The sequence below is a fragment of the Lissotriton helveticus genome, chromosome 3_1 (genome assembly GCF_964261635.1).
Source record: "Lissotriton helveticus chromosome 3_1, aLisHel1.1, whole genome shotgun sequence".
NCBI lineage: Eukaryota > Metazoa > Chordata > Amphibia > Caudata > Salamandridae > Lissotriton > Lissotriton helveticus.
In genome coordinates, this window is record NC_136061.1 from 291,319,608 (window position 1) to 291,338,397 (window position 18,790).

At 43.8% G+C, this 18,790-nt stretch overlaps 1 protein-coding gene across 2 annotated transcripts in view; it reads right to left on the reverse strand.

Moving 5' to 3' along the window:
* LOC144822378 (uncharacterized) overlaps positions 1-18,790 on the reverse strand; it is a 1,092,528-nt gene that overhangs the window by 752,456 nt on the left and 321,282 nt on the right. For both annotated transcript variants that reach the window (XM_078679823.1, XM_078679822.1), the window contains 2 exons: positions 18,254-18,415; positions 16,230-16,339 (listed from right to left, as the gene is read on the reverse strand). In XM_078679823.1, the coding sequence (XP_078535949.1) occupies positions 16,230-16,339; positions 18,254-18,415 (272 nt within the window). The remainder of the gene's footprint in view (positions 1-16,229; positions 16,340-18,253; positions 18,416-18,790) is intronic.

Below are 18,790 nucleotides of genomic sequence, written 5' to 3' on the forward strand. Positions count from 1 at the left end.
GTGTTTTGCTGTGCTGTGTTGTGCTGTGTTGTGTTGTGCTGTGCTGTGTTGTGCTGTGTTGTGCTGTGCTGTGTTTTGCTGTGCTGTGTTTTGCTGTGCTGTGTTTTGCTGTGCTGTGCTTTGCTGTGCTGTCCTGTGCTGTGTTTTGATGTGCTGTGCTGTGTTGTGTTGTGTTTTGCTGTGCTGTGTTGTGCTGTGTTTTGCTGTGCTGTGCTGACCTGTGCTGTGCTGTGTTTTGCTGTGCTGTGCTGTGTTGTGTTGTGTTTTTGCTGTGCTGTGCTGTGTTGTGTTTTGCTGTACTGTGCTGTGTTGTGTTTTGCTGTGCTGTGTTGTGTTGTGTTTTGCTGTGCTGGTAAGGGTATGTGAGGGTGTGTGTGAGGGGGTGTGAGGGTGAGGAGGTGTGTGAGGGTGATGAGGGTGATGAGGTGTGTGAGGGGGTGAGGGCGTGAGGGTTGTGTTGTGTTGTGTTTTGCTGTGCTGTGTTGTGCTGTGCTGTGTTTTGCTGTGCTGTGCTTTGCTGTGCTGTGTTGTGTTTTGCTGTGCTGTGCTGTGTTGTGTTGTGTTTTGCTGTGCTGTGCTTTGCTGTGCTGTGTTGTGTTTTGCTTTGCTGTGTTGTGCTGTGTTGTGTTTTGCTTTGCTGTGTTGTGCTGTGTTGTGCTGTGTTTTGCTGTGTTGTGCTGTGCTGTGTTTTGCTGTGCTGTGTTGTGTTGTGCTGTGCTGTGTTGTGTTGTGCTGTGCTGTGTTGTGTTGTGCTGTGTTGTGTTGTGCTGTGTTTTGCTGTGCTGTGTTTTGCTGTGCTTTGCTGTGCTGTGTTTTGCTGTGCTGTGTTGTGTTGTGTTTTGCTGTGCTGTGTTGTGTTGTGCTGTGCTGTGTTTTGCTGTGCTGTGCTTTGATGTGCTGTCCTGTGCTGTGCTGTGTTTTGCTGTGCTGTGTTGTGTTGTGTTTTGCTGTGCTGTGTTGTGCTGTGTTTTGCTGTGCTGTGTTGTGTTTTGCTGTGCTGTGTTGTGTTTTGCTGTGCTGTGTGTTGCTGTGCTGTGCTGTGTTGTGTTTTGCTCTGTTGTGCTGTGTTGTGTTTTGTTGTGCTGTGCTGTGTTTTGCTGTGCTGTGTTGTGTTTTGCTGTGCTGTGCTGTGTTGTGTTGTGTTTTGCTGTGCTGTGCTGTGTTGTGTTTTGCTGTGTTGTGTTTTGCTGTGCTGTGCTGTGTTGTGTTTTGCTGTGTTGTGTTGTGTTTTGCTGTGCTGTGCTGTGTTGTGTTTTGCTGTGCTGTGCTGTGTTGTGTTTTGCTGTGCTGGTAAGGGTTTGTGAGGGTGTGTGTGAGGGGGTGTGAAGGTGAGGGTGTGAGGGTGAGGAGGTGTGTGAGGGGTGAGGGGGTGAGGGCGTGAGGGTGAGTGTCTCAATGAATGTCACTGCTTCGCCTTCTTTGAAAATGTTCAGTGCTGCAAATAGAGCATGCCGCCGTAATTATCACAGCATGAGGCCCCAAAGTGATAATTATCACAGCATGCAGAGAGCCGCCCCACGCTGCTGGAGCACTCAACTGCACATTAATTATAGTTGAGTGCTCCAGCAGCCTGGGGCGCCTGTTGACATGCTGTGATAAGTGGGTCTCATGCTGTGATAATTGTTGCAGCGCCTGAGGAAGTGGAGACTCCTGCTGGGATAATTGGTCTTGTGGCGTCTCAGGAAGTAGAGTTTCATGCTGGGATAATTGGTCTGGCGGGCTTGCAGCGCCTGACGTCCAACAAACGTGCACAAGCTGCTCAACCTTGAAGCTCGTTCACAGACCTGGGTCGGCTCGTTCCCAGCTCTGTGTCGGGCTCGTTCACAGCTGCTACTCCCTTGACAGGGAGCAAGGCGGCTATAGAACTCGCTGGCGGGAGCGCTTCGCGCTCCAACGCCAGGCGAGCCCTAATGAATACCACGGATATAAGGTGAAAGTTTGAGGGTTACAGTGAAGTAATCAGCACGTAACTGTCCGAGTTAAAATACTCGAGATTAGCGATCAATTACATATTAATGCAACTAATGACCAGCTGGGTTATATTGCAATCCAAATATACGTAAATCTCCAACAGTAGATTGTGAATGGCCAAGTGCAGCAAAGGTTTACACCTCAATCAATACACAAAATAAGCACGATAGGCACCCCATACTCCTCCCTCTCGCCCCAGGTTGCTTCTGTATAAACTCAGCATGCATACATGTTCAAGGCAAACAGATTGTTTCTATTACCCCGATTACTTTCTGACACAAATAACCATGTACCTAAATTGCTGTGCATCAGTCTTCAATGTCACATGATTTAACGGAACAGGTCTTCCAGGGTAATGCTATCCACTTCCTATCTTCTTGTCCTAGATTAACTATCTGAAGGACTTAATTTCACACACACAATACTCGCGCGGGCAGGGGTGTCGGGGGGGGGGGGCCGTGGGAGGGTGGGACTCACGCGGGGGTTAAAAAATAAATTTAAAGAAAACTTACCTGACTGCCCGTGTCCGCGCCAGAGAAGAGGAAGCGGCTCTTGTTTTCGTCATCAACCGAGGAAACTGCGGTGGACGGAGATCGTATCTTGGATGGCATCTGCACGCTGGGGAGCAGCGGGGAGAGCACGGGAGCGGGCACCAGCACGGGTCCCCAGACTGGCTGCTAGAGATACAGCCATGGCAATGTGTGGGCGGGGGGAGCGCCGGATCCTCTGCACCGCTTGTGGGTGGAAAAGCGGCAGGAGCCGATAGCCTCTGAATCAGCACAGCCTGTGTGCAAGGAAGCGGCAGGAGCAATTTGCTTCTCCTTGCATCGCGTGTGGGCGGTAAAGACAGCAGCTCGGCTCCGAGGCGCTGGGCGAAGCCCCATCCGCCGTTTGTGCCGGAGCATGTGCGCTGCATCACCGTACTCGCCGCTGGCTGGGCAACAATGGCGGCCACAAAGCTTACGAAAATTTCGGATTCGGGGGCGTGTTTTGCTGTGCTGAGTGACGGACGACGTCACGAGCTAAAGAACAGCAAAACTTACGCCCCCGAATCCGAAAGAGACGGGGCTTGTTTGGAGTGACTCCCTTCTCTTCCAATAGCTGGCCTCCGTTTAGGAAGCCAGCCAATGGAAGCGAACGGAGCACAGAGGCGGGTTTAAACTGCCCTACTCCAAACCATAAGATCTCCGGACCGGAAGCTGCGCTTTGCGCAGCTTATAGGTCCCTCAACCTAAAAAGAAAACCATATGGCAGGAATTTTCTGTATATGCACCCAAGATCTGGAACAACATACCTATTAACATCAGAACTGAACCTCTCAAAATCCACATTAATACCTCCCAATGTGATAAGCACCAACCACCCCCTAAATATTTTTCCTAACTGCAAGTGATCATGACTCATACTGAGGACATTCAGTCCATATTCATTGCTCTGTTGCTTTTGAGGTAGATTTGCACTCTAAATATGCCTTTTTGTGCATATATTTACATAAATACATAAGTATATGGCAATGAGTAACAGGCCTTCATTTGTACTGTTGAAAAACACATTTATTATGCACCAATACACCTTGTCAGACGTTCTTTCTATTACACCAATTTCTTGTTTCATTTTTCTGAATCTATGTCTTATCTGCCTTCAAAAAAGTGATGAAAGTAGAAACCTCGCTGGTGTGGGAAGAAATAATACAACCATTTACAATCACAAATGACATAGACTGGCCACCATGACTCCTCACCACATCTAAAGCAGTTGTACAGCACCTTACCTCTTTCACAATACACATGATGCAAACTCGATTCCCAAAGTAACCCATGACCAACTCCATCTGGCGACATTGATTCTCACCCAGACATAATCCCACAATTTACTGATACTATGACACCGACGCACAGTTAATCTTGCAGGCATAGATACAGGTAATGACTTGAGCGTACCCACTCATTGAAGTTCACCATTTTTTAAACGCTTATATATACCTTGGTTTAAGGTTTTTGAAGCTGCACTTGTGAGCTAATAATTACAAGACGAGAATTAAATGTTGCATTATCCAGGACAAAATGTGTCACAAAATTACATTTCTGCCTGTAACATAGTAACAGCCTCATAGCTTTTCCCTTGTTCCTAAAGAAAAAAAGATATATGCATTGAGTTTGTGCTTGAAGTATCCTTTCTGTAACTAGTCTATTTTTAATCCCAGAGATTAGATTACCAGAAAACAAAACTGATTTTAATGTCCTTTCCCCCTATCTAGTCCACGTCCCAGGTGTCGAACACTAACTAGCATGATGGGTATGCTGATCCAATGATCGGAAAATTATTTTACAACTCTGTAAAGTGCGTCAATAATAACATGATCCGTGCAATATAAAACCTCAGATGAATTAAAAAAACCTTTCTCCTACTACATTTCTCCTGCAATCATCACCATTTCTACCTCTCACCAACATCTCCATTTATGTCCCCCTCTCATTAAACTTCACCAATTAAAACACTTTATGGGTACCACTTCCCTCACTGATGTGACCAACATTAGTGTGGGGAGGTCTTCATAATTTTCCCCTTCCAACCAGGTGAAACTGTAGTAATTTTCCATGCCCTAATCACTTTTCTGGCGACCATCAAGAGAGTGGGTACTCCCCTCCCCCTTAAATATACCCAAGATATGGTTTCTCCTTCTTTGTTAGCCTGAGTTTAGTCAATGGTTCCTCGATTGGTAAATAGATAAAATCATTTAATGCCTCCAGCTGAGAGATCCAGTTGTATTATTGTATGTTGGACAGCCCTGTACCGTCATTATAAACTGATCTGCACAGGGAAGCCAGGGCAATTGTAGGGGAGCCCCCATCTCAAAGCGGAGACTGAATCTCTACTTCATTTTTAGGTCTCGCTGGCGTTGCAGGGCAAAGCCCTGCCGCCAACGAGACTTATAGCCGCCTTGCTCCCTGCCAAGGGAGTCAGAGCAGTGAGCGAGCAGCTCCAGACCTGTGCACGAGCCGACTCAGGTCCGTGAACGTGCGGGAACGTCAACGTGCACGTTCATGCGCGTCACGCTCCTGTCCTCCCGCGTCTCTTCTCAGGCGCGCTCCAGGCCGACTTGCGGTGTGCGTCACAGCGTGTTCCAGCGTTTCTGTGGCCGTAGGTAAGTGAGGGCCGGGGGGGGATTTGTTTTTTGCTTATTTGTTTGCTTGTTTTTATCAGAGGTCTCTTTTGAGTGGAAAGCTCCGAAACAGTGCTTTATTCCCACCAATATCGCTTTAGCGTGTACACTGGGCATAGCTTGTGAAAAGTGGCGAATATGTGGCGTTACGGACAGAGCTACCGACTTTGCAACTGGTGAACCCAGTTCTAGTCTTAGCTTTGACGTAAAGTTCCGGGATTCTGGGCAAATTACTTCATCTCTCTTTGTCGAAAAACGAATCTGTCTGTCTATAAAGCAACTGGTGCTCATGTAAAGCACTCTAAAACTTTCGGGTCGAATTTGCGCTATAGAAAACTTTTCAAAAATGCCCACTCTAGCCTGTTGCCTACAAGCAGAACGTGCCTGTAAAAGGTGGTGACGGTGCAGGCAAAAATTTCCGCCACCCCCGTGTGTAGAGCACTTGGCAACTCACTAAACGTATACATGGGACATAGAAAAGTGGCCAGGTCTTCATGGGCGATGTTGGGCCCACACATCACTCGTGCACAAAATAATAAACGCACGAATAAAACTGAGCAAGTGTGTGTGCGTCGCTGTGTGTTCATGTGCAGGAGTGCTCATCGACTCTGTAGGGGAAGAGGAGGACTGGCCTAAATCATGCTACAGAGGCTTTATATAATGAGTGCCGCTGGAATTACATAGCAAGCAAGGACCATATTATGCAGCAAAGTTGACAACATTACCCAGCAAGAAAATGAAATTGTAATTATTCAGCGTATTGCATCACATTTTGTGGCAGTTTTATTTCACTGTTTTGCCTATTACAAAAACATTTACACTAGGCGAAAGTTTCTCCTCATCAGCAGTGATGTAATACCTGCCCACAGCAATCAGCAACTTACAGGTGACTTGCTAAGCTTTGCAAGCAGTCTGCCACTCTACTGTACCTTATGTGTCACTTTTTTAGTGACATTTGATTTGCTGAGCTAGAAAAAAGTTTTTGGTTGAAATGTGCGAAATATATAACCGATGGTGAATTATGTGTCAAGAGCAATATATCCAAAAGTATGCAGACAATGCAACGGCTTCAGACGTACATAATCCAGTGACCTTAGATATATATGTATAGTACATGTTCACCGTTTCCTAGGGCTTTTTGTCTGGCTATATTTGATGTTGGTGTTCTGGCTGCTGGTCCATTAGGGAGGGTGCTCACATGTGGGATAAGCTGGCATGACCTTCCGCCTCAACTTGAGGCCTTCTGTTTTTCTAACCTTCAGTTAAGATACTGTGTCTGGTCTTGCGAATATTGGTCTGGTGTGAATTGTGCACTTGCAGTTGTTTTTCTTTTTGACATTGGGTTTCTTTGCTTTTGTTCTTTGTGAGTTGATCCCTGACTATTAACCTTGGTGTGCAGTGAGGAGGGTGTGGACCAGGGCTGGAATGATAATTCTGCCACTCAAGCATTTCCACAGTGGGCTACTGGCGGGCGCTGATCTCAGAGCAGGACAGACTGTCATGACCCAACCATGCCCCGGTGAATACTTACGTTTCATGGGCTCCTGCAGTGTAGGGCTGTTTAACAAATATCTTTTTTCCAGGGCTAATTTTTGATTTCACTCCAGCTCTGGTGTGAGCTGTGGAAGTGGTGGTGTTGTTGGATGTGGAATGCACGCCAGAGTCCCACTGTTGCTTGATGATCTACTTGTGCGCTGTCTGAGTGTTTTAGGTCAAGCCTGGGCAGCGCCTGGGCAGCGCATGCGTTGCTCTGCGAGGCATGGTGTATTCAGGTATGGACTTGAAGCTCCGCCCACTCTCCACCCATATTTTTCATTGGCTTGTGTCATTGTCCACTGTAAACTCTGGCTTTTCATTGGTCAATAGGTTTAGTACCGCCTTGTCTCATTTTGTAACCTCCCATGAGGACACCCCCTGTTACGTGTGTTGTTACTCGGTAGGCTTTAATTTCAGCCTCCAAGCACTATTTCTTCAAATAGCTTTGTCCTGCCTGGACAAGCAGGACATGCTCTCTCCTACTGCTTTAATAAAATCTTTATAGCACAGGCGCCGAACGTATTTGCAATGCAATAGGTCTCGCCTTTGCAAGAGTTTGACATTGTAAATGACAATGCCTTTTATTTATCTGTTTTAAAAACAACACATAAATAATAGACATTTTCATTTACAATGTCAATAGCTCAAACTCTCATAAATGCGAGACCTATTGCATTGCAAATGCTTGTTTCCAAAGAGGCCATCAGATACCACATAAGGATGTTCTGCAGAACATTAAAAAAATTGGTGATCTTTTAAAGATGGGTACTTCTCCCATTAGGAAGAATAGTATTTTCCACCATATGTTTCATGTTCTTGCGAAATTTGGCCAGCACCACATTGAGTTTGTGGTTGAAGTATGTTTTCTGCTGCCAGACTATTTCTAATCCTAGAGATCAAATTCCCAGAAATCAAAACTGATTTTAATGTCCTTCAGCCCTATCTGCTCCATGTCCGAGGTGTTGATCACATGCATGATGGATATGGACCAGTTGATCCAATTTTCAGAAAATTCCCAATATGCCATAAAGATTTCCAGCAGCCTGGATACCTTTCATTGGTGTGCTGCAGCAAGTACTAGAACATCATCTTTGTGAAGCAAGATGTTATCCTCCACTCCAACTCAAAGCTCCATATATCCAAATCTATTTTTACCCAGCCAGGAGCTTCATAGGCAATTTACATTGGAGGAAGGACAAAGGACACCCTGCATCATTCCCTGTCCTGTTCAAAGTTTGCTAACATCATCTTATTCACACAAACTGCTGCATTAGGGTCAATATACGACATTACAACAGTTACATCCAGGCCCTGAACTCCGGACTAATTCCAAGTGGTTCCAAGGCTTGTAATATGAAATTCCAGGTGCTGGAAACGAAATCTTTCTTAACATCGAGAGAGTGTGGCTGACAGGTCTTCCATCTCTCTGGTGTCGTACGTTGAGATATGAAGCATCTATATATTTAATTGTGTTGCTTGTATGTGTCTGAAGCTCGACTGGTCAGCATGGATAAGGGTGGCTACCACTAAGATGTCTGTTTGCCAGTATCTTGGTAGGACATTGATCTCAATATTTAAAAGTAAAATCGTGTGACAGGAGGACTTTCTGATGCTGGCTTACTGCCCTTGTGTGATCACTATTATGGCGTGTCTCAGGTCAGGTTCAGCATTCCAATCTCCCTTGCTTTTCTGAACGTGCCCAGTGAAGGCAGTCCCACCTGAGACTCCAAGCATTTGAACAGCTCAACTGGAAAGCTTTTTGGGCCCAGGTGTCTTGTCTGCTCTGAAGTTGAGAACTCTTCTCCATTATCTCTCCTGTGGAGATGTCTCCTTGAAGGCTCAAGCTCAAGTTTGTCAACCCTAGAATTTCTAGCCTACTAAGAAGGCCTTTCTTCTCCGCCTCTAGCCTATTTCCCTATTCCAGTACAACTCCTGATAATATTCTGTGAAGGTTTGTACTATCTAGCTTCTTTATTTACTCATCTGCTAACTAGTTATTTTAACCCATCTGCTAGCTACTCTTTTATTGAGCCATGCTAAAAGTTGTCCTGCCTCTTCTGCAATTTCATATAGTCTCTGACAGACACTGATATGTTTTTTGATACTGTATGTTCTTTCTCTGGAAGTCTGTTTAAACCAGTGCAAGTAGCCATAGTATTTTCCCATCACCCACCCCCACAAGAATCATTGGTGTCCTGCCAAAAACATCTGTCAAAAGAAGAAGCCAAGAAAGAGGACCTTAATTCCCATCATCCATCTGCACAGGAATTGACATCACTAGTTTCCTGCCAAAACCATCTTCAAAAGAAGAAGCTAGTAAAGAGGTCTTCCTTTCCCATCATCCATCTGCACAGGAATCATATCACTGGTTTCCTGCCTAACCATCTTTAAAAGAAAAGGGCAAGTGAGAGGACTTCATATTCTGACACCAATCTTCACAAGAAGTGACTTCACAAGATTTCCCATCATCCAGAAAGTTACACCTCTGCATGTTCGATCAGCCATCTGCATATAAAGTAACATCACTGGTTTCCATCCAAAACCACCTTTAAAAGAAGAAGCCAGGCTGTCCTAGACTTCGTCTCTTTTGGCATGCCGTCACTCATACCGTTCGACAAGTTACTAAAACCCTTGACTGGCTATCTCCAGAAGCTTGTCTTTTGGGCCTCCATGGGCGCCCTAAGAAGCAGAAGGTACAGTTGATGTTTGCTGACTTGGCACTACTAATTGCTAAGCGGACGATTACAATGAGGTGGAAATCTGCCTCTTCTCCTACGCCACTGCATTAGCACACTGAATTTATACGATGGGCAATAGTCGAAAGTATTATACTCCGACAGGAGGAACTTTGGGGCTTGGGTAAGACTCCTATTTCATTAGAATGGAATCAAACGCTGGAAGCTTTTAGAGCTATAGATTCTTTTACAGCTCCGATGCCCCCAATAGTTGCGACCCACCCCATTACTCCCGTACCTCCCTGAAAGACTTGCTTGTACTTTTGTGACCACTGTCAGTTTTATAATTGTCGTGTACGGGTGCATGACTGTCCTTTGAGTATCCGTCAGGGTTGTCATTACATGTCCTTGTATACTATTATTTATCATACGTTTTATGTGCACAAGGGATAGTCCCATATGAGTCTAGGATACCATTCAGTATTTACGAACCAGAGAAAAGGAGGGGTGGGGGAAGTTGGTTATTTTACTATAATTTTTTGCTGTTGTTTTTTTTTGTTATAGATTAGGTTGATGAAACAATGTACAGTTCACCCTTGCTTATGCTACAAATGTTACCTATATTATAGGGTGATATTATGTATTTTGTGCCTATCCTGCGTTGCCTACGTTCTGTATGGATCGGCTCTTTGTTTATCTTTAACTTCTGTGCAGCTATACAGTTTTCTTTTATGTGAATGTACTGTTTGGCTTTTCATTATTGGCATTTGTACGGTGCAGCTACTATTGTCATTGTTAATTATTTCTTTATGCGTTGTCCAATATTACAACATCAATAAAATTATGTTTAAAAAGCAACAAAAAAAAAGAAGCCAGGCAAGACGGCTTTATTTTCCAACAGCTATTTCCACAGGAAGTGACATCAGTGATTTCCTGCCAAAATACAAAATCATCCATCTGCACAGGAAGAGACCACTGGATTTCCCATCCTCTATCTATACTTCAGTAACACCACTTTCTGCCTTCTCCCTACTTCATTCAACCCTTCAGGGCATCCCATTGCCTGGGCATCCTTAGCAAAGGGTGGAAAAAGACAGGGGAATCACCTGTTTGGGACTATTAGGGCTAGGGCACAACCCCTGTTCCAATGTAACTTACAAGCTTAGATAAAATGATGTGCCCCGCACAGCACCCCATACTTCCAATCTCCAGAATTGCACCCGGTTCTACAAGGGAAACAGCCTTTACAACATGGTTTTTACCTCGCTGTGCCTTTACCACGCATTTTTTAGCATGCATATTTTTAGAGCGAATATGCATTTACAATGCATGCCAATACCACACATTTAAGGTAATTTGGGGGAGGGTGGGCCCCCCCCCCCCCCCCCAAATATATTGTTTTTGAAAAAAGCGTAATATTGGCATGCATTGTGAATGCATATTCACTGTAAAAATATGCATGCTAAAAAATGTGTGGCAAAGGCATACGATGTGTTTACCTGCATTGTACCGTCGTACAACCGTTCTAGACGACCACTGTACTAGCAAAGCATTTACACAATACATCCACTGACACTGACCCAGCTAACCTCTGAGGGGACACTATGGTGAGGCAACAGGAGCAGTGGCCATGCAGCATACTTCCAGAGCCTGGAGGAGATGAGCTTCAGTGATGTTTAGCTGCCTGTGTGTCTGGGGCGGTGCGTCTTTGGAGATCCCGGTGAGTCCGGAGACTCACCTGGATTGTAGACAGTTATTGGGCCTTGTAGACGATGGTGCGAATCACTGCGGCAGGGGCTTGATTTGTGCTGCCTGCAGTGTCACGACTGCTTCATGGGACAGTGTTGGTGGACCAGGCACCTTAGACAAGCAAGTACCACTCAACTCCATGGAACTGCTGACATGCCATTTCCCAGTCTCTGCAACTCAGACTGCCACCTTCCATATAATCCACAGCTCTCCTTGCCAGAACAAGGGCTTTTTTTTAACACCCTTTATTGATGACTTTGACATTCCGTCCAGTGCAATGAGTATCGTACAGAGGCAGTCGTTTGTAATTGTGATACTTACAGCATATATGTTGCTTGAAAATTCCGTATATGTTGCTCAATGCAATAAAAATAAAAAACAAAGAACAATGATCTCCAATGAAATCGTTCGTACTAAAACATTGTAGTCCCAGCACAAAACTTGTCAGTATAAAGCCTTTACATTTCTAATTAACAAGAGACTCTTATTCAACCGTGTCCCCTCCCTCCCTAACCCGCCCACTCCCGACTCCTTAATGTCTAGCTTCCGTAATAATCAAAGTAGTATGTTAGTGGTGTAACAATGGGAGGACTATAGTGCCCTTGGGTTATATCGCATTGGTCTAGGTCTCGGAACCCAAGATAAAGGGTCGCAGAGCGACATTGTGTGTTATGGGGTTGGGGTACCCTGTGGGGGTAATAAGTCAAGTGATTCTAGTGCGAGTAGCATAACCACCAAGTCCATCGAGATGGGTTGCTTTCTCAGTCCCCTATCTTCTTCTTTGCGAAGAGCTGCACCCTCTGCCTTCCCCCACTGAAGTATGTCAGCTTGCCAAGTGGATACCACAGGACATGTGGGGGACTTTCACCTCATGGTGAGGGCTCTTACTGCTAAAATGAGGGCCAAGTCTAAAAACCTCAATCGCACTTTCTGCACCTTAGTGCGTCTACGTAGACCCATGAGATAGTTCAGAGCATCGTCCGAAACTGGGATTTGCGTGACTTCGCTCAGAGAGTGAGCCAGAAGAAGGGCTTTATAGATGAATTCTCAGATCTCCTCACTACCCTGTCCATCTGACATGCCCTCACCACCCTCTTGAGTGACTTCAACCTCAGAGACAAAACAATTTAAACAAAAAAAAGACAAGCAAAAACCTCTTCAACTTCACACTATTATAGCATGTCACACAACCAACACACTTTAAAGGCCTCATTCTTGACTTTGTCTTGTCATGGTTCTTTCAATAGGACCCAGTCGGGGCAGCCCCCATCCCCCATCCCCCTACCCCCTTGCTCCAGGACACCCTCCTCTGTGATATGCATGGAATACAAATACACATAGCATAACATTTCAGCTCCTTTTATAGGGAAAACAGGAAACAAATGTATGGTGGAAGCAGGAAGTATAACTATCATGATGGATTTGGAATATGACTGGCACATTACTGGTTGTTTTGCCCATGTAAAATTTTGGAACAAAATATGTAATTTCCTGTCTTGAATATAGGAAGAGCTAGAAATAGAGCTTTTAATATAGGAAGAACTAGAAGTAGAGCTATCTTGTGCTGAGCCCAGCGATAAGAGGAACAGTCTAGAATGGTGGCAGGTTCAAAACATGAGGTGTGAGAGCCACAAACGAATATAAGACCAGATGTATTATTCATTTTTGTGGTCACAAACACGCTAAATTCAATTTTCAAATGTGCATATCCAATTATATGAGTCAGTAAAGTTTTACTAACTCCTAAAGTGGGATTGAGAATCGATACTCATTCAGTGTTTGGAAGAGACGTGTTGTAAGTGCCCTGTCCAAATAACAAATCAGTATGTGATTTATCAATGTTTTGGGACCAAATTCCTGAGTTGGGGTGGTAAGGCAATCGCAAAAGTGAATATTAAATAAAAGTCGATTTATCAATGTTTTGGGACCAAATTCCTGAGTTGGGGTGGTAAGGCAATCGCAAAAGTGAATATTAAATAAAAGTCTGCCAACTCTCAAACAAACCTTAAAATAAAGTAAACTTTCAGTTTTGCATGCAGCTCTGTTTCCTTTCTTTTTTTTTTTTAATTATTTTTATTGAAGTTGTATTCAGATTATATACAGCATACATAAAAAATAAGAAAACACAGAAAAATAACAATTACATTTAGTTTCAACTTAACGTAATATTAAACCAATTTACTCAAAATAACATCCCCAAATTTGATCGAATTTTCTAATACCCCCAACTCTTTGAGCATATAAAAGTTCGCTTTTCCTGACCCTTTTCATTTTTTCCAACCATTCCTGCTGCGTCGGGATATAGGTTGAAAGCCAATTCTGCAGTAATAAAGATCTAGCCACAGCCATTATAATATAAATCAATTTTGCCAGGTGACTGGAAAATATACAATCAGGGTCATATCCAAATAATAACATTGTTGCATTGCATGGGACAGATAACAAACAATAAGTCTTTAAAAAACCAATAATTTCTTCCCAGAAATGCTTAATTTTAGGACAAGACATAATAATGTGAGACCAATTGGCTTGTTCACAATTGCAATGTCTGAAACAAAAAGCAGACGCATTGTTATACATTTTAGCAATTATTACTGGTGTACGATATAATAGCCACTTGCTAAAATACAACATTCGGCGCCAGTTGGCACCACGCAGTACGCAGAAATTAAATTGATTAATGGTTTTCCAGATTTCTGGTGACAATATAAAATTTTCTTGAGTGTACCATTTACGGATAACTTTAGCAGTCAACTCTACCTCCCGACTTTGTGTCAGACACTGTTTCCATACTCCTGGTTTCTTCTCCAAATTATTAATAAAAAGATCTAAAACAAGAGTAGAAGTATGATTCGCAATGGTACCGGGATCTAATTGCGCCAACATAGGATAAATTAATTTATCCTATGTTGGCGCAATTAGCTCTGTTTCCTTTCAAGAAAATCGTCTGCATTTAGTGAAAACGTTTATTGAAAGGCAATCACAGACATGATGGCACATAGGTTAGTTAGGAAAATTCAATACTGGTCATAAAAACACTGGTTAAAAATTGAGACCAGGCCCAATTTTTGGGGCCAGTATTTAGTACATCTAGCCCACAGGTCTTAGTTTGGAGGCGGAGAAATGCACTTGCTTGTTCCTAAGCTGTTCCCATGGGCAAACAAGTAAACAAAAACAACTTTACTCATGCTCCAGTGACCCACCTATAGTAAACCACCCTGGAACATATGCAGGAGCTTGCCTCATGTGTATTTCAGGGGGTGAAAAGTAGTGCAGCCGCACAGCCTACAAGTTTGCAGCCCGCCCACAAAGTCATCGACAGCGCAGTGTAAAAGAAAGATGAAGTGTGCTCTTGTGGGAGCTGATGGCACAAGGTTAGATAGGGCAGAGTAAAAGCTACTATGAAGAAGATAGTCTCTTGAGCTGGAAATTGGAATGATTGCTGGTATGGGTCTAATACTATCGGGAGAAGGTTGTGGAATGGCACTGTCCTACACTGGTGCTGTGGCCCTCTTACAACATTGTACCAGGCATGAAATATAAGAATGGGGATACCCCAGGTGGCATACATTGGTAGGGATCCTATTAATAGGCAATGTTGGCAAAGCAGCAACAGAGTACTAGGAACCTACGGATCTTGGGGGATTGTGAACTGAGACCCCTGGGATTTGAGTTTGAAAGACAAGGAATGAATACAACAAGTCAATCCAGATAGACTCACCTTACTTTGCCATGACCTGAGGCCTATGTTATGCATAAGGAGGCATATCAGAGCTCGAAGATGGAGTAAAAACTATCCATGCCACTGTCCACCAACTCAACATAGCCTGTCGACCATTGGAAGAGGAGGTATAAGACAGTTGGCAGGCCAGAAAGTGCTATGAGCAAACAGAGTTCTTTCTAGAGGTACATGGCTCCATACCCTGGTCGTGGCAACAGGCAAATGTTTCTCTTGTTGATCAAGTGTCCCCAACACGTCTCCCACAACTGATAATTATAACATACAAGACTGCCCATATCATGTTCTTCCCAGGATACACTAAATGGTGCGAATACAATGCTATTTCTTTGAAAATGAAGAAATGAAAACAGGAGTAGGTCCTAATTCTGACAGCTACCAGGCCGAGGTCCAGAGCAAGGTGTCTTTCTCCAAAAATATTACCTCCGTATTGTCAGAGTTGAGCTTTAGGCAGTTGGAATTCATCCAACGGGTGACCTCTGACATGCAGGCTCTCTAGTAACTTTTTTGGCAGGTTCCCTGACATTTTATCTCAGTGTTTTTCTGTCCTTAGGTCATCCTTCAGCGTTCTCCTCTTTTGGAGCTCTGCTCCTGCTGTATCCTGTCCTTTCCTACTCTGGTTTTGGGTTTGAGTGAGACGCATCTACATTTGGTTGTGTTCTTCTAAGCATGCCTTTGTTTATGCCTTTTGGATTTTTTCCCATATCAGTGACCAATAAAGGAGACATCGTTTGCCTCCATGCGATAATTAGAAGTGCTAAGCTAAGCTAAGCTACACAGTGGCTAGAGGACTTTGGTGAGAGAAGGAGGTGCAACCGTTGCTTTCTGTGATTGAAAATCTTCCTCTTCCCTCTGAATATGTACCACTCTCCTCCTCAGTAAGCTGCCTTCAATGCAAGGCTTTCTGTCATCTGTCTACTATCAACCCATGATCTGGGCCTCCATAGCCAGTCACCTCCCTCATCTTCTAGCCTCACCCGAGCCACCATTGCCAAGATAGAGGCGCCTCTCACTCTTTTGCTTTCCGTTTCTCCAAGATTAACTTCTCCGGCCGTGTGCTCTGTTAAGCCTCGAACTCTTCTGTGCCTTCCGTTAAAAGGCGTATGTGGTACACATAACACAAATAGTTAAGGGTTTATTCGGGACTCTGGCAGGACTGCCATCTTGCCTTGCAAGGCCACAATGCTAGGATGTAGAGTTCATAGGAATGGCTGCCTAAGCAACTTAGGCAGTTAACACTTTTGATGTGATATTAATGGAATTTGCACATACCAAGATCTGGACGTTGGCTAAGCCTGCTATTTTATTCTGAAATACCTGAATAAATCTGTTGTTTGTTTCTATGGTGTGTTCGTGTCCCTTCATTTTTAGATTAGCAGCTATTTACAGTATTTACCTCAGCCTGTTAAAATCAGGGATATCTGCAGGTAAGCCTCCCTGCTGCAAGTGAATCCAAGCCCTTTGTATGTCAGCGGTCAGAAGGTGATAACCATGGAACAGCAGCACCTGTGTGGAGGAAGGCGACAAAAGAGATGACAATAACACTTCAGCAGCTTAATTCCAGAGCTTTCCATATCTCTGTTACCATGACATTGAACAGTAGTGAATGCTTGTGGAAGCAATTCTCTCCAGGCACTAACTACAGTGATGGGGTGCAGGAATTGATCCCTTATGGAGAGGTAATGCGAAGACGGGATGCTATCTTGTTTCAGTCTGAAGGAATAAGCAGGTAACTTTTCACTGCTTCATTACTTTTGGGGGTAAAATGGGATAATCCTAACACATCAAAGTTGTGCTACTGAAGATTAATCAAATACAATGTTGGCATCCAACATATAAATAAATAAATAAATATATACACACACAATAATTATATGGTACTATAGTTATTTAGTACAGTTTGAACAATATAGACCAATTTTCCAGATTTGTAACTAAAGTTTTCTCAAATAAACTGAAGATGTTTTAATACCCTGCCCCGGCAGTACAAAAGGGGGTGGTGATGGACGGAGCATCAGGACCAATCAAACACTCACACCCAGTCAAAAGATTTGGGTTTGATCCATCACCGTTCTTTAGCCCACTCTGCCACCCCAGTTCAGACATGGCCATATACAAATCAGTCTGACCCTGTGCCTCATGGGAACAGTCCAGCCCGAACTGCCAAGCCATGCCTTCCCTGGACCGGAAACAAGCTTCCGAGGACCGGTTTCTGGCATTACAGCCGTCTTCAGCCCGGCTTGCTTGAATCCAGTGGCAAAGTGAGCAAGGGACTCACGTCCGAGCATACCCTGCCACACTTATGGCGGCCAAAAGCGGTACAAAAGGGGGTGGTGATGGACGGAGCATCTGAACCAATCAAACACTCACACCCAGTCATAAGATCTGGGTTTGATCCATCACCGTTCTTTAGCCCACTCTGCCACCCCAGTTCAGACATGGCTATATGCAAATCAGTCTGACCCTGTGCCTCATGGGAACAGTCCAGCCCGAACTACCAAGCCATGTCTTTCCCAGACCGGAATCAAGCATCCAAGGACCGGTTTCTGGCTATCAGCCTTCATCAGCCTGGATCAGTTGACTGGGGGTAAGTGTTTGTATTGTCAACGCTCCGTCCATCATCACCTTTGGTTTTTCTTAATACCCTGCTCCCACATACATAAATAAATAACCTGTTTTGCCGCTTCTGGTGCACAAAAAACAGTTTTTTCAAACCCCATATTATATCACTTCACAATAGTGAAGTGCTTTCTGTATTTCATGGAAAGTGCATTATTCATATGAAATACAGATGTTGTCCAAAAGAAGACCTAGTCTCATTCTTAAGTCATTGCCACCTGCTAATTTATACATATAGGTAATGACAGCCCCAAACCACTCTGCGATGCTTCACCTACATTTATGTATATATGTGGTATCTCTAGAGTGCAAACACAGCCGAAATGCAGCTTGCTATAATGCTTTATTGAATCAGTGCCTTCTTCAAGAAAGGTTACTAAACCTAAATGTTCCAACTGTAATCAAGACCCGTTGTTAGCTGAAACGTACAAATAGCTACATATTGTAGCTACAAAACCTCTCCCTCCTACAGACAGAATGAGTTTTAAAAACAAAAACTCGAACTTCTGAATTACAAGATGGCATGTTTCTCTTCATTTTATTATAGATTACTAAGCAGTTTATTACTGTTTTGTATAAACATTTCCCTGTGAGTAGAAAACTACTTTTGAAGCTAAATGCACCAACATAAACATGTAATACATATATAATGCATAACATACAATGTGATTTTTTGTCCGATTCCGACTGTTGGTGACATTTACAAACCTTCTGCCTTCACCCTTGTGGTTTTTAGTCCCCCTGAAGGCTTTCATGACAATTACATTAAGCTCTTTGACTAATCCTAAAACAGCACCGCACCTGTCTTACGGCCGGGTAGTCTTCGGCTTCCATCAGGGAGTGCTTCAGCAACATAAGGACGGCTAAGCAGAAGTTCTCCATCACCTTACGATTCCAGTCTTGCATGTATAGTTGATCCCATATCAGCAAAATGGCATGCAGATCCAGGATGCTCACAAAACCCTACATTTTAAACAAAGAGTGCAGTTACATTTATGCTAGGGATAGATCGAACATTTTAGCAAAATGTAATTAGAACAGAATCTGACCTTTTGGTGTCCTCCTGTAAAACAAAGTTTATTTTGGAAAACTTCCAAAATCTGCTCCATGGCCGAAGTAGAGACAAGGGCAGACATGGAAATGGCATGTGTTCTGGCTATCTGCACCTCTTTGGATTATAAAATGGTATAGCCCATGGCTATTATAATTAGCTGTCAGGTCACCAGGCACAATAGGTTGAACACAGGGACCTATTCTGATGGGTTGGATTCCAGTCAGTATGAATTTTTGGACCTTAGCTTGTATATTACCGTTTCTGCTGGTCAGTCTCACCCAGTG